The sequence below is a fragment of the Thamnophis elegans genome, chromosome 14 (genome assembly GCF_009769535.1).
Source record: "Thamnophis elegans isolate rThaEle1 chromosome 14, rThaEle1.pri, whole genome shotgun sequence".
Taxonomy (NCBI): Eukaryota; Metazoa; Chordata; class Lepidosauria; order Squamata; family Colubridae; genus Thamnophis; species Thamnophis elegans.
Genome location: NC_045554.1, coordinates 13,772,187 through 13,786,032, shown reverse-complemented (window position 1 = coordinate 13,786,032; position 13,846 = coordinate 13,772,187). Strand labels below are relative to the sequence as shown.

Below are 13,846 nucleotides of genomic sequence, written 5' to 3'. Positions count from 1 at the left end.
AAGTAAAGAGAAACAAAGTAGAAAGTTGGGACAGAAATTCTGGTCCCAATTAAGTATTATTAAATGATGGCTACCTGTATTGGTTTATATAAATCCATTTTTATCTCTTAGTTTGCTATCAGTCTCTATCGGGACTGGAGATGGAGACCGATAGCTTAACTCAGTAGTAGTCAACCTAGTCCCTACCACCCACTAGTGGGCATTCCAGCTTTCATGGTGGGACGTAAGGGTTTGGTGTAACTCTGCTTTATAAATTTTATAAAGTAAAGTTACTTCCCTACTTTATAAATCACCATTACTGTGGAACTGGTGGGCGGTTAGAAAATTTTACTAACAGAGATACAAAAACCTCCAGATCTCTGGGGGTAGCTGATTCCAAAGAGTCCGAGCAGCCACAGATTGGACCTCCTTCAGATGCTGTCAGCCAGACAGTGTCGGCTGGCGGGCCCCCGGAGGAGAGCCTTCTCTGTGGCTGCTCCGACTCTTTGGAATTAGCTACCCCCAGAGATCTGGACCATACCCACTCTCATGGCCTTCAGGAAAGCTGTAAAATCTGGCTGTTCCGGCAGGCCTGGGGCTGTTGACCTCATTGTTGAGGTCCAGCCCCGATTAGAATGAATGTATGTGGTATTATGATTTTAAACTGTCTTTTTTTTCTCTTTTTTTCTCTCTTTGTTTTGTAAGCCGCCCAGAGTCCTTCGGGATTGGGCGGCATATAAATTTTGATAATTAATAAATAAATAAATAAATAAATAAATAAATGAATGAATGAATGAATGAATGAATGAATGAATGAATGAATGGGTGGTAGGTATAAAAAGGTTGACTATCCCTGGCTTAACTCCACTGTTGTTTCTGCAATAACCTAACAAAAGTTATCTGTATATTACCAGATAAATGGAATTCAGGTGGAGAGGGGGGGGGGGGGTTTACAGAAAGGAAAATAAATAAAAAATATCCTAGAGACCAATAACCTAGGATATTTATTTATTTATTTTCTGTTCTGTAACCCTCCCTCTTCTCTCTCTCCCCACCTGAATTCCATTTATCTGGAAATATACAGGTGGGTAAAACAGTTTTCATGCCTTACCGATTTTCTGGTGCACTGGATAACATTAATGGCCGAGGGTCGGTGGTCAGTAAGGACTCTGATGGTCATCCCTGTACGTGGGCTATTAATGGCAATCAATCCATCCTTGCTTCCTGATAGGATGATTTCCCCTAGAGACGGACACCAGGAATCACCAGTCATAGAAAACAAATATGCACACAAGCACTTGTAACGTCTTCAGTCTTCAAATACTTTCAGGAATCCTTTATTCAAGTTTGAATTTACTTTATTGTTATTGCACCTCGTACAATGAAATGAAAAGCCATCTTCAGTGTACCTTATAACTATGAAAATAAAAACACAAACACACATCCTTCGCATTCTATACAATTGAAAACCATTCAGAACCAGTGCATTAATATTGCACTATACCGTAGAATTCAATATAGTTACTGCCCTGGGATAGAAGCTGTTTTTCAGCCCATTTGTCCTTGCTTTTACTGTTCTGTACCACCTGCCAGATGGTTAATAGTTCAAAAAAAAAGTGCCCAGGATGAGATAGATCTTTAAGGACGTTCTGAACTTTTTAAAGGCAGCGGGAGCTACAAAGCTCTTCCAAAGAGAGGAGGGGGCAACCCATGATCCTCTGGGCCATGACGTTGACCGTCTGGAGTGCTCTCCTATCTGCCACTGCGCAGTTGGCAAACCAGACACAGGGGCAGTAAGTTAAAATACTCTCTATGGTGCAGTGGTAGAAGGTCAGCAGTTTTTCCTTCAGTCGTTGTTTCCTGAGAAGTCTCAGGTCGTATAATCTCTGCTGGGCCCTTTTGACCAAGGCTGCAATGTGAGTTGCCCCAGGTCACGTCCTCTTTTAGATAACCCCCAGAAACTTAAAACTGGATTAGGGTTGAAAACACCACTAATTGTCTCTTGCAAACTCCACTCCCCTTTGGCTCCTCTCTTATTTCCTCTGGGAGGGGCCATTCATCATCCACCTGCGGCCTTACCCCCAAGTCAATCCCTGTTCTTTAGCTGTTCCCTTCGCCTGGCAACTCTGCGCATGCGCACACTGGGAACAGGCTCCAGCTGTTCTTCTGCCCCACTGATGTTTGACTCCGAAGGCAGATGATAACTGTCAGATAATTCTGGCCCCCTGTCTGCCTCTGACACAGAGCCCTCATCAGAGCCTTCCCCAGACTCCAGGACTGGCCCAGGTTCCTCCCCAACCTCCTCACTGTCCGAATCTGCTGCCAGCTCCGCTGGCCGCTGGCAGGCCACAACAGGCTCAGTTGAGAAAGTTGGGAAATATTGAGATCTTAGCTTGGGAGATTTGAAAAAGAGAAAAAGAACCAAGCCAAAGGGGAAGACAGCAGGAAGGGTGATGCCCAACTCAATATGGTAGTTTGTTCCTTACCATCTGCAGAATGTCCAAGTGCCATGACGGCCACAGAATGTGGGTGCATTTTCAATTCCATCTCCGTCCGGGAAATGCTGAACAGGCGGATGGTGCCATCACTGTAGCCTGCCACAATATGATGACTTTCGAGCCCATTGATGGAGGTGGGCACTGGGCTCCAGGCCAAGCACAAGCAACTCTAAGGGAAAACAGACCAGGGGTTAGCGATGAAAGAGAGGAAAGGAATAGCGGTCCCACTTACGTATCATGCGTGCTGTCAAGCACAGGAAATCAGAAATCCAATGGAAAACAAGTTGCCAAGAGAAGTCCATATAAGATCTACCAAGAAAGCAATCAGAACACAAATACTACAAATGGCAAGAGATACAAGACTGCACTACTATTGGAAGGATACAGGATGATGTAATGAAATGTTATAATAAAAACTAATTTAAATTTAATTAAATTTAGAATATTACGCATAAAATGAAGTAATAATAGTTATAGTCAATGGTTGATTATAACTGATTATAGTTATCATTGTTAATCATTTATATTTATATAACTATAAATGATTAACAATAATAATAATGCACACACACACACACACACACACACATATATATTAGAGTGATAATATGAAATTTTATGCATATTTTAAGTGAGGATTATGGAGAGGATGCCCCAAGGTTTTGTGACTAAAGATGAACAATTTTACATGGTCCTCGACTTACAACAGTTTATTTAATGACCATTCAAATTTATAACAGCACTGAAAAAAGGACAGTTTTTCACACCACCTTTGCAGCATTCCCATGATCACATGATAAAAATTCAGGCGCTAGGTGAGGGATTCATATTTATGATGGTTACAGTGTCACAAGGTCACGTGATCTCCTTTTTCAACTTTTGGACAAGCAAAGTCTTGAGAATACTCTCAAGTTCTTCACTGTGAAGTTGCCCATGCTGAAAGTACCGTATTTTTCAGAGTATAAGATGCACCAAAGTTTTGAAGAGGCAAATAAAAAAAAAGTTTTTGCATTCTGCAAACCTCCCAAAAAACGGTCCGTTTCCCCCCGTCTCCCCCCCAAAAGGCATGAATAGCCTTTAGGGGCTTGCAGAATGCTCGGGGGGGGGGACACACAAAAAAACAGCCCATTTTTTATGAAAACGCACCCATTTTTTGTTTTTTAAAAAAAGGACATGGATAGGGGCTGCAGGGGTAAAATTGAGCAAAAAACGGCCCGTTTCTTGCTCATTTTTGCTCTCCCCAGTCCCCAAGAGGACTATAAGTCTCCTAAAGGCTATGAACGGCCATTTTGGTGAAGGGGGCAGGATTTCAGGAGGCAAAAAATGCTGTATTTGGTGTATAAGACGCACCCAGATTTTCAGCCTCTTTTTTGAGGAAAAAGGATGCGTCTTATACTCTGAAAAATACGGTATCTTGCCAGACTGACTACATTCCCTTGGCAACCAAGAGTTAAGGCTTCAGGGATCCTTGGGGAGGTCAGGCCTGTGCGGCTTTCTGCAGTGCAAGGACTCTAAGCTTGGCCCCCTCTTAACACCTCCCTCCAGTCTAGTTGGAGAGCCCGACACATCCTTCCAAAATTACCTGATTGAGGACCTGAAACTGCACCACCAGCTCCAAGCTAGCCAGGGACCAAACTCTGACGCTTCCGTCCTCCGCACAGGTAGCGAAGTGAGACTCTCCGGGACTGAAGGCCACCTCACTCACCTGGAGCAACGGAAAAGAGATGACAACTTGTCTCAACAAGGAAGCAGCAGCTCACTTGATTTGGATTTATCCATGACTGCCAAGACACGCGCTCCAAGGCAAACCTTGTTCTTGTGGCCACTGATCAGCCGGATGCTGGTGTTCTCCGTCCAGTTGATGTACCACAAGGTCCCTGCGGTGGTCCCCACGATGCCCATGTCCATGCCATCATCAAAAGCGGCGCTCACAATGGTCCCGTCAAGAGTTATTTCCTGCTCCAAGAGAACGGAGTTAGATCTACAGGAAAGAGCCCAAAAGAGGAAAGAAGAGAAATTAAAGATATTGCATCTTAGTTGCACAACTGTTAACATCAGGCCTGCAGAGAGTACACACACACACACACACACGCGCGCGCACACACACACACACACACAGTGGTATCTTGATACTTGTCAATTTGGTTGTGGGAGGTGCGATGAGTGCCAAAAATGATGAGTACCAAACAATTTTTTCCAGATAAGGAATAATGGTAGTGACAAGAAGTTCTAGTTTGTGGGTTGAGTACCAAATAAATGATGAGTAGCAGGACAATTTTTTTGCATTAAAATGAGTTGGGTACCAAATTTGATGAGTTTTAAAGCAGTTGAGTACCAAGGTAGCAATAGCAATAGCACTTAGACTTATATACCGCTTCATAGTGCTTTTCCAGCCCTCTCTAAGCAGTTTTACAGAGTCAGCTTCTTGCCCCCCAACAATTTGGGTCCTCATTTTGCCCACCTCGAAAGGATGTAAGGCTGAGTCAACCTTCAGCCTGGTGAGATGCGAACTGTCAAATTGCAGGAAGCCGGCAGTCAGCAGAAGTAGCCTGCAGTTCTGCACTCTAACCAAAGTGCCACCTCGGCTCTCTGCACTCTAACCACTGTGCCACAGGTACCACTGTCTCTGTGTGTGTGTGTGTGTGTGTGTGTGTGTGTGTGTACACAACCACACATACATACATTTACACACAAATACACACATAACTATGTTACAAGGTATGCTAATGTTTTGCTTTTTATTGAATATCAGCCAATAACCCAGTGTTGCTCGGGTATTTGTTTATCCTAATCCTGTGTTAGACAGGAAAAGGAATGAATTATATCTATAATGTGAAGTCAAAGTAATTCACTATAGATATAATTGATTCCTTTTCCTTTCAGCGGCCCAGGTGTCCAAGAGTTAGGCTGGAACACACACACACAAGGGATTTTAGTGGCATCTTACCCCCAGAGTATGTTTCCAGAGAGTATGTCATCTGTGTACCAAGTCATTTCAGCAGCCCAGGCATTCCAGAGTTATGCTGGTGCACACATACATAGACACATACACACCCACCCATCGAGGGGTATTAGGAGTGTCTTACTCCCAAATATTATATACACATACACACACACACAAACCAATTTGGGCTGGAAGCCCAGCTGCTCTCCATCATCTGGTATCTCCAGAACCAAACATTCACCCTGCAGTCCCTTCACACCTGGCATCAGATCCTTTGACTCTCAGCTCTTGGACTGCGGCCACTGACCAAATCTGGATCTTCTTGGTATTGCTGCCACTCACCAGCCGGTTATGGCGACATTGCAGTACTCCTAGACAAGGGAAGGATTATTCTGATGAAAACAGATTTCCTCCAACTCCTGCTGGAGGCTGCAGAGATCAACCCTCCTTGTTAGAGATGAGAAATTGGGTGGAGCATTAAGGATATGAGCAGTGGTGGGATTCATTTTTTTTTTACTACCGGTTCTGTGGCGTAGTGTGGCTTGGTGGGCGTGGCAGGGGAAGGATACTGAAAAATCCCCCATTTCCTCCCAATCAGCTGGGACTCGAGAGGCAGAAAATTGATGGGGGCGGGACCAGTCAGAGGTGGCATTTGCCAGTTCTCCAAACTACTCAAAATTTCCGCTACCAGTTCTCCAGAACTGGTCAGAACCTGCTAAATTCCACCTCTGGATATGAGGGTTGGGATGGTCCTGGGATGACTAGTTTCAACCATCACTTCTGCAGCTGTTGGAGAGACCAACCATCTTTTAAACCTGATCAGGAGCTAATCGGGGTTCCAAGATAACTTGTTTGACAAAAGTAAGGACAATCTTTCACTGAACCACCATCAATTCCAGCATGTCATCTTCTTTTAATAACCCCATAATCCCTTGCATCGGGGTGTAATCTGGGCAACTGAATGGAGCTGGGTGTTTACTGGCCAGTTGCCTTTCCTGTCACCAATGTGGAGTTTTGTTCAGCAGATACATTCTCATTGTGCCCAGAGAGAAATATCAGCCTCTACCTAGATTCAAGAAGCTTCTCTTAAGTTCAGTACTCCCATTAGTTCAAGATGCTTCTCATACCTCTTTTTCTCCCACTATGTATTCCAAGACAGACTGTAATTAAAATTTAGGTGTGTATGTATGAGTGGTGTTATTTTTATATAACTCAGCATTTTTGGATTCTGCCGCTGCTATTATATTATGATGGTTATCGGGGACATTGTTTGGTGGGTGGTCTTCCTTCCTTCAAGAGCAGTGCTAAAATTTCATTATAATGTGAGCCATTGTGTATACAGGAAAATGACAATACAGGTAGTCTTCAACTTATGACCTCAATGGAGCCCAGAATTTATGCTGCTAAGTGAGACATTTGTTAAGTGAGTTTTGCCCCATTTTACAATCTTTCTCGCCACAGTTGTTAAATGAACCACTGCAGCTAATTAAGTTACTAGTAGGATTGTGTAATGAACCTGACTTCCCCACTGATTTTGTTTGTTAAAAGGTTGCAATAGATGATCACTCTTGTGGCCCACCAATGGAGCTGGCAGCAGAGCCAGACAGTGAGGAGGTTGGGAAGGAACCCGGGCCAGTCCTGGAGTCTGGGGAAGGCTCTGATGAAGGCTCTGTGTCGGAGGCAGAGAAGGGGACAGAATTGTCTGACAGTTATCAGCTGCCTTCAGAGTCAGACATCAGTGGGGCAGATAAACAGCTGGAGACTGTTCCCAGTGTGCGTATGCACAGAGCTGCCAGATGAAGGGAACAGCTAAAGGACAGGGGTCGACTTGGGAGTAAGGACACAGGTGGACGGTGAATGGCCCCTCCCAGAGAAAATAAAAGAGGAGCGGAAGGGGAGTGGAGTTTGCAGGAGACAATTAGTTCGCTTAATTGGTTTGTGACTCTCCGAGACTCTTTGCCAAGTTCTGCAGATATCAGCCTGTCAGCATTCCAAGCCTGATAAGGACTGTGTCCATAAATCCTCCCTTGAAAGACTTTGCTGGATGTGAATGAGCAGAATTCACAGCAATGAAAGTGTTTTTTGTCGGGACAAGGAATTTGCTTCATGCTCTTGGGAAGCCTAGGTCAGAACAATTACATGTCCCCAGGACACAGGAGCGGTGATAAGTATGAACCAGTTGCCAAGCATCTGAATATTGATCACGTGATACTAGGGAACATTAGGAAGGTCATGAGGGTGAAAAACGATCCTGTCACTTTTTCCAGCATTTTTGTAACTTTGAACAGTCATTGACTGAACCGTTGTAATTCAAGGACTATCTGTAAAGGCTATCTCATCTTATTATTAAAAGGAGACTGGAGACTAAAACATACGCAGAACAGCTGTGGAATTTGGGTTTGCCTAGTCTAAAGAAAAGAAGGATTAAAGGAGACATGGTAACAGTATTCTAATATTTGATGTGCTGCAGCAAAGAGGTGGGGGTCCAATTATTGTGCAAAGCACCAGAGGGCGGGACAAGAAACAATGGTTGGAAACTAATTAAGGAGAAACTTCCTAACAGTGAGGACAATTATCCAGTGGAAGAGCTTGCCACTAGAAGTTGTGGGTGCTCCATTACTGGATGTCTTTAAGAAGAGTCTAGACCAGGGGTCGGCAACCTTAAACACTCAAAGAGCCATTTGGACCCATTTCCCACAGAAAACACCGGGAGCCACAAAACCATTCCGGTGCCTGACTATTTCTGGAGTGGCCACAAAACTAGCATATGTGGTTGAATTAAACGTTCTGTTTTCTTCTGAAACTTCTATTTTCTTGGATTTATCCATGTTGGCCTACCGAGAGTTAAAAACCTCAATAAATCGTGTTCCAGCAAGTGTCGCACATTGGTGGTTGTGACGCATATTTTGAGCGACAGGGAGCCGCAGCAGAGGGATGAAAGAGCCACATGTGGCTCCAGAGCCATGGGTTGCTGACTCCTGGTCTAGACAGTCACTTATCTGAAATGGTATAGGATCTCCTGCTTGAGTAGAGGGCTGGACTAGAAGACTTCCAGCTCATTCTATTCTAATTCTAATATTATATGAAATGTAACACAGTGCGGAGACTCACCAATCTCGCCGTCCACGGCCTCCCAAGTCATGAAGCAGCAATTTGTCTCAGTGTCCCAGCTGCAGATCTGTCCTGTGCTTGTCCCGGTGTAGAGCAGGCAACCAGAGCTGTAGCACATGGATGTGAGCTCCACTCCGCCAATAGCATCAGGAGCAGGGACTCGCTGGACCTGAAGAATGGAGGATGATTACATGCATAATAGACACTGCAAAAGTAGCCCAAGGAGGTCTTGGATCTCTTATCACTCACAAGGCTGAAGGCTTTGACTATTTTATTTTATTTATTTATTTTATTTATTTTGTCAAACATGTACAAGGCAACAAGTATAGGTATCAACATAAACATGAATAAAGGAAGTAAATACAGATAAATGGGGACAGTCAGACAGGGATGGTAGGCACGCTGGTGGGTTTATGCATGCCCCCTTTACGGACGTCTTAGGAATGGGGTGAGGTCTACAAGACTATGGTCTACAAGGACTCCTCAACTTATGACCGGTTACTTAAGAGACCATTCAAATGTCAGGTTCTGAAGGGTTAATGAAACCAGCCAAACACAGAAAGAGTTTGAAAATGCAGTTTGTATTCTTCCTTCGGCACGAACTGACGAACAAAGCACTAAGGCAATGAATAAATTGTCAGAGCTTCCCACCACCTTTTATAGCTACATTGGTAATTAAGATAAGCAGCACATCCATCACCTTGTGAGCCAGAGCAAACCACCCAGCAATTAATCATGGATTGCTAGCAGGAGTGTCTTCAGCTTGTGTAGGTGGGAGGGTGAGTCTTGGCAGCTGGCCCAGTTTTCTCCCCTGAATGGCAGCTCCAGGCCTCTGGGCTGGCCGGAGCTGACATCCAATTGACGAAGAACCCACCCGGAGGCTAAATAGAGGTAAAGCTAGACTTTAGCAAGGCAGCTGCTAATGAATTTTGCATGACTTTTTTTGCCATGTTTTTTAAGTGAATCACTGCAGTTATTAAGCGAATCCTCCTCCCCCCTCCCTTGACTTTGCTTGTCAGAAGCCGGCTGGAAAGGTTGCAAATGATGATCACGTGACACCCCACCCCCCCAGGACAGCGCTACTGTCATAAATACATGCCAGTTACCAAGCACCTGAGTTTTGATCATGTGACCATAGGGCCGCAGGGGTGGGCTGCTGGTGGTTCGCAGGGGTTCAGGAGAGCCTCTAGCTAAGATTCTGTGCAGTTCGGAGAACCCCCAAATCCCACCCCTGGCTGGCCCCGCCCTCCCCTCTCCTCTCAGGAGTCCCCACGCGGCCCGTTTCGGATGCAGGTAAGTGCAGGAAGCACATGGAGGCTTGGGGAGGGCGAAAAACAGACCTACCAGAAGTCCAGAGGGCCTCCAGAGCCCGGGGATGGTGGCCACCACACAGCGGTGAATGCATCGCAAGTGTTAGAGGCAGGGAAATTGCCTTCTAATTGGTCTGCTCAGACCTGTGAAGTCTGTGCTTTGTTGAGAGCTTTGAACATATTGGACAAGTCCACTTCAGTACATGTAACAGCATGGTCAGTGGGAACCTGCACATATATTACTTTTTCTTGTTTCCTTTCAGGATGTTTGTAATGTACACAATCATAAGCAAGTAATACTGTTTTCAGCTCTATTATCAGCTTTTTCTGATTAGTCCATTTATTGGGTTTATGTGGACATGTATTACAGCCAGACCCTTTGGATATCCGGCTGCCTTTAATACAGCTTTAATCAAATCAACTTGTTTTATCTCCTTTCCTTAGCTAATTATCAACCCCCTTTCCATCCAAATTTCCCCCAAAGTATGTAAAATTCCATATGCACATATGGAGTCTGTGTAAATGTTGCCAACCTCATTGTCTCCGGACAATAGCAAATCATCTACATATTGTAGCAACTGTATCCCTCTAGGCGGCTTAAACATCTCCAAAATCTGTTCTAACATCTGCCCAAACAAATTCAGGCTCTCTGAAAACCCTTGTGGCAAAACACGCCGTCTGAATTGCTGACTACGGTTAGAATTAGGATCAGACCACTCAAAAGCAAAAATATCTCTTGAGTCTTAAGCCAGCGGGCATGTCCAAAAAGCATCTTTCAGATCTATAACACTGAAATACTTATGACTATGCGGTATACAATACAATGCAATAGCAAAGTTGGAAGGGACCTTGGAGGCCTTCTAGTCCAACCTGCTGCTTAGGCAGGAAACCCTATAACATTTCAGACAAATGGCTATCCAACATCTTCTTAAAGACTTCCAGTGTTGGAGCATTCACAACTTCTGGAGGCAAGCTGTTCCACTGATTAATTGTTCTAACTGTCAGGAAATTTCTCCTCAATTCTAAGTTGCTTCACTCCTTGATTAGTTTCCACCCATTGCTTCTTGTCCTGCCCTCAGGTGCTTTGGAGAATAGCTTGACTCCCTCTTCTTTGTGGCAGCCCCTGAGATATTGGAAGACTGCTATCATGTCTCCCCTAGTCCTTCTTTTCATTAAACTAGACATACCCAGTTCCTGCAATTGTTCTTCATATGTTTTAGCCTCCAGTCCCCTAATCCTCTTTGTTGCTCTTATCTGCACTCTTTCTAGAGTCTCCACATCTTTTCGACATCGTGGCAACCAAAACTGAATACAACTAAGAAGAGTATAAGGGTTTGGCACAACAGGATGACGGCTAGCAACAATACTATTGATCCGTCTCAGATCATGACAAATTCTAATTGATCCATCCAGGTTTCCTAACTGGCAATATAGGCGTCCCTTTCTTTCATTGTCATTGTCATTGTTATTGTTAAGGGCCAGTAAATGAATGGTTGCAAGTCGAGGACAACCTGCCTGACCCAGATTCGACGTTCCAACATTCACCCTCCACCTCTGTGTGGTCACGTGACTGAACTTCAGACCCTCCGTCCTTTACTTCCAGTTTTTGGCAAAGCCACGCCCGCAGCAAACCATTGGTTGGCTTTGCGACTAGAGAGTTTGCATTAACCGCTTTACAAGTTCGACACAAAAAGGTTTCCACCTTTTACCTGTTTTATAACTGTCACAACTTAACAACCGTCATGACCAGGCCCCGTTTACTGTCATAAGTCGAGGACTCCTTGTAAAATCAGGGCAAAATATCAAGAGTGCCTCCTCGGGGGAAGGAATACCTACTTTGAGGCTGATGTCCGAGCCCTGTTGCTTCATCAACCAGAAGGTCACAGCTCCCTTCCCCACACAGGCAAGCTGCCCCACAGAAAGGGGATTAAAAGCCAGGTCGTGGACGGGCTCAGCAAGACGGGTGGAGGACGTGAGGTCGTAAGTCTGGGTGTTCCACAAGGCAAGGACTCTGTCTACATAATCTCCTGCAGGCACAGAGGTAGATGCAAATCTGTTTTTATACACATACGTGGATTTATTTATGAAATCTCGATGCCTAACAAATCTGGACTTCTTCCTAGTATCTAGGCAAACTTCTCATATTCAAAATAAATAGCACAATCACTTAGACTTACCGTATTTTTTGGACTATAAGACACACCAGTGTGTAAGATTTCAAAGAGGCCCTCAGCAGCACTCTGCAGGCTTCCGCAGGGCTGGGATAAGGCAAAACCGCTCCTGTTTTTCACCCATTTTTCACAAAAATGGGATGCAGGGGCGGGGTTTCGGGATGCCAAAAATAGCTGCATGTGGTGTATGCACAAATATTTGGTGGTGCACAAATATTTACACGCTCTTTTGGGGGTGGGAAGTGCATCTTATAGTCCGAAAAATATGGATGGAAAGCTGAGTTAAGCTTGAGCCAGTGAGAATCCAACTGCTGGCAGTGGGCAGGTTTAGCCTACAACGCTGCATTTTAACCACTGTGCGAGCATGGCTCTTAATCATTCATAAATGTTCATTCATAAAACATGTATGAGAAAGATATTAAATCCAACCTAGCAATTTTTAGTTTGGGAAACTTTAATGTCTCTGTAGATTCTCAATGATCTTGTCCCAAAGGTGGTTTTTCAAAAGGCAACTGGTCTTCCATGGATTTTTTTTTCTTTGAAAATGTTTCACTTCTCAGTCAAAAGCTTCTTCAGTTCTGACAAACTGAAGATTAATTGAAGAAGCTTCTTGGACAAGAAGCGAAACATTTTCAAGAGGAAAAAAAAACCAAAATCAGTTGCCTTTTGAAAAAAAGCACCTTTCGATTTAAGATGTATGAAGTTCAACTTCTAAAATCCCCCAGCCTGCTATGAAACCCACACGTCTAAAAGGGAAAATGTTGCATATTTAAAGGCCCACTTGCAATTTTTGGAAAAATGAAGAACTAAATTAAATATCTAGCTTTCAGCCAGGATGCCCCAGCAAGTGTCCATTCCTTGGTTTGAACTAAACCGACAAAAATGCACACAGACATACACGTCACAATTGTTCATGAGATTCACTGGTGGGATGTCTGATGCCTTCTCATCCCCCTTGGCTATATACCAACCTAGAGTGACAAGGAAGCGGTCATCTTGAGAATACGCCATGGCTTGCACTTGGCTTTCATGATGGAAGAGGATTTTTTCACAAGTCCTCTTCTGTACGTTCCAGATGCAAATTTGACACCGCAGATCTCCACTGCCCTGGGCAGAGGCAGAGGCAAGAACCTGGGGAACAACAGCCCATGTTATCAGGAAGATCCCAGGGAAGAGCTAGGACAGTGATGGCGAACCTTTTAGACATCGAGGGCCCAAACTGTGCACGCATGCATGCCCAAACTGAAAGGTGCGTGCACACCCAGACATGCATGTGTGCGGGCATGCATGGACATGCGCACATGCATAGCAGAGACCCGAAGACCAGCTGGCCGGCAGGGCATCCCAACACCGTCAGCGCGACAAGAGGTAAGATCTTTTTCTTTTGTGAGCTTGTTTCGTCGTTCAGAAGCTCACAAAAGAAACACCACGGAGATCTGACCTCTGTGGCGCACATGCCAGCAGAGAGGGCTCTGCGTGCCACGTCTGGCACAGGTGGCACAGGTTCACCATCATGGAGCTAGGAGATTAACTGTTTAACGAACAGGAAAAGGCAATTAGGATTTTAAAAAAATCAAGCAACTGAAAGCCACACAGAGGGAGAGAGAGAAATGGGGATAAAATGAATCTTTAATGCTGCTCAAAACCACTTACAGACAAAGGACTGTGATGTCCCTGGGTCTCGAGATTAAGAAACCCACAGGAAGTTTCCAGCAGGGCTAAAGCATATTAAGATACAGTTATTGTTTTAACAATTCCCCTCCCCCCCCAGTTGCAATGTGTGGCTGTGAAAGTTGGTCTATAAGGAAGGCTGAACGCCAAAGAATGGAGGCC

At 44.6% G+C, this 13,846-nt stretch overlaps 1 protein-coding gene across 2 annotated transcripts in view; it reads right to left on the bottom strand.

The window, feature by feature from the left end:
* WDR90 (WD repeat domain 90) overlaps nt 1–13,846 on the bottom strand; it is a 76,321-nt gene that overhangs the window by 7,406 nt on the left and 55,069 nt on the right. The window contains exons 32-39 of one of the 2 annotated variants that reach the window (XM_032231295.1): nt 12,985–13,144; nt 11,679–11,869; nt 8,533–8,701; nt 5,681–5,792; nt 4,287–4,458; nt 4,060–4,182; nt 2,466–2,646; nt 1,091–1,221 (exon numbers count right to left, since the gene is read on the bottom strand). In XM_032231295.1, coding sequence (XP_032087186.1) covers nt 1,091–1,221; nt 2,466–2,646; nt 4,060–4,182; nt 4,287–4,458; nt 5,681–5,792; nt 8,533–8,701; nt 11,679–11,869; nt 12,985–13,144 — 1,239 coding nt within the window. Of the gene's footprint in view, nt 1–1,090; nt 1,222–2,465; nt 2,647–4,059; nt 4,183–4,286; nt 4,459–5,680; nt 5,793–8,532; nt 8,702–11,678; nt 11,870–12,984; nt 13,145–13,846 lie in introns of those variants that run through there. The other variant, XM_032231296.1, reaches the window with a different exon arrangement.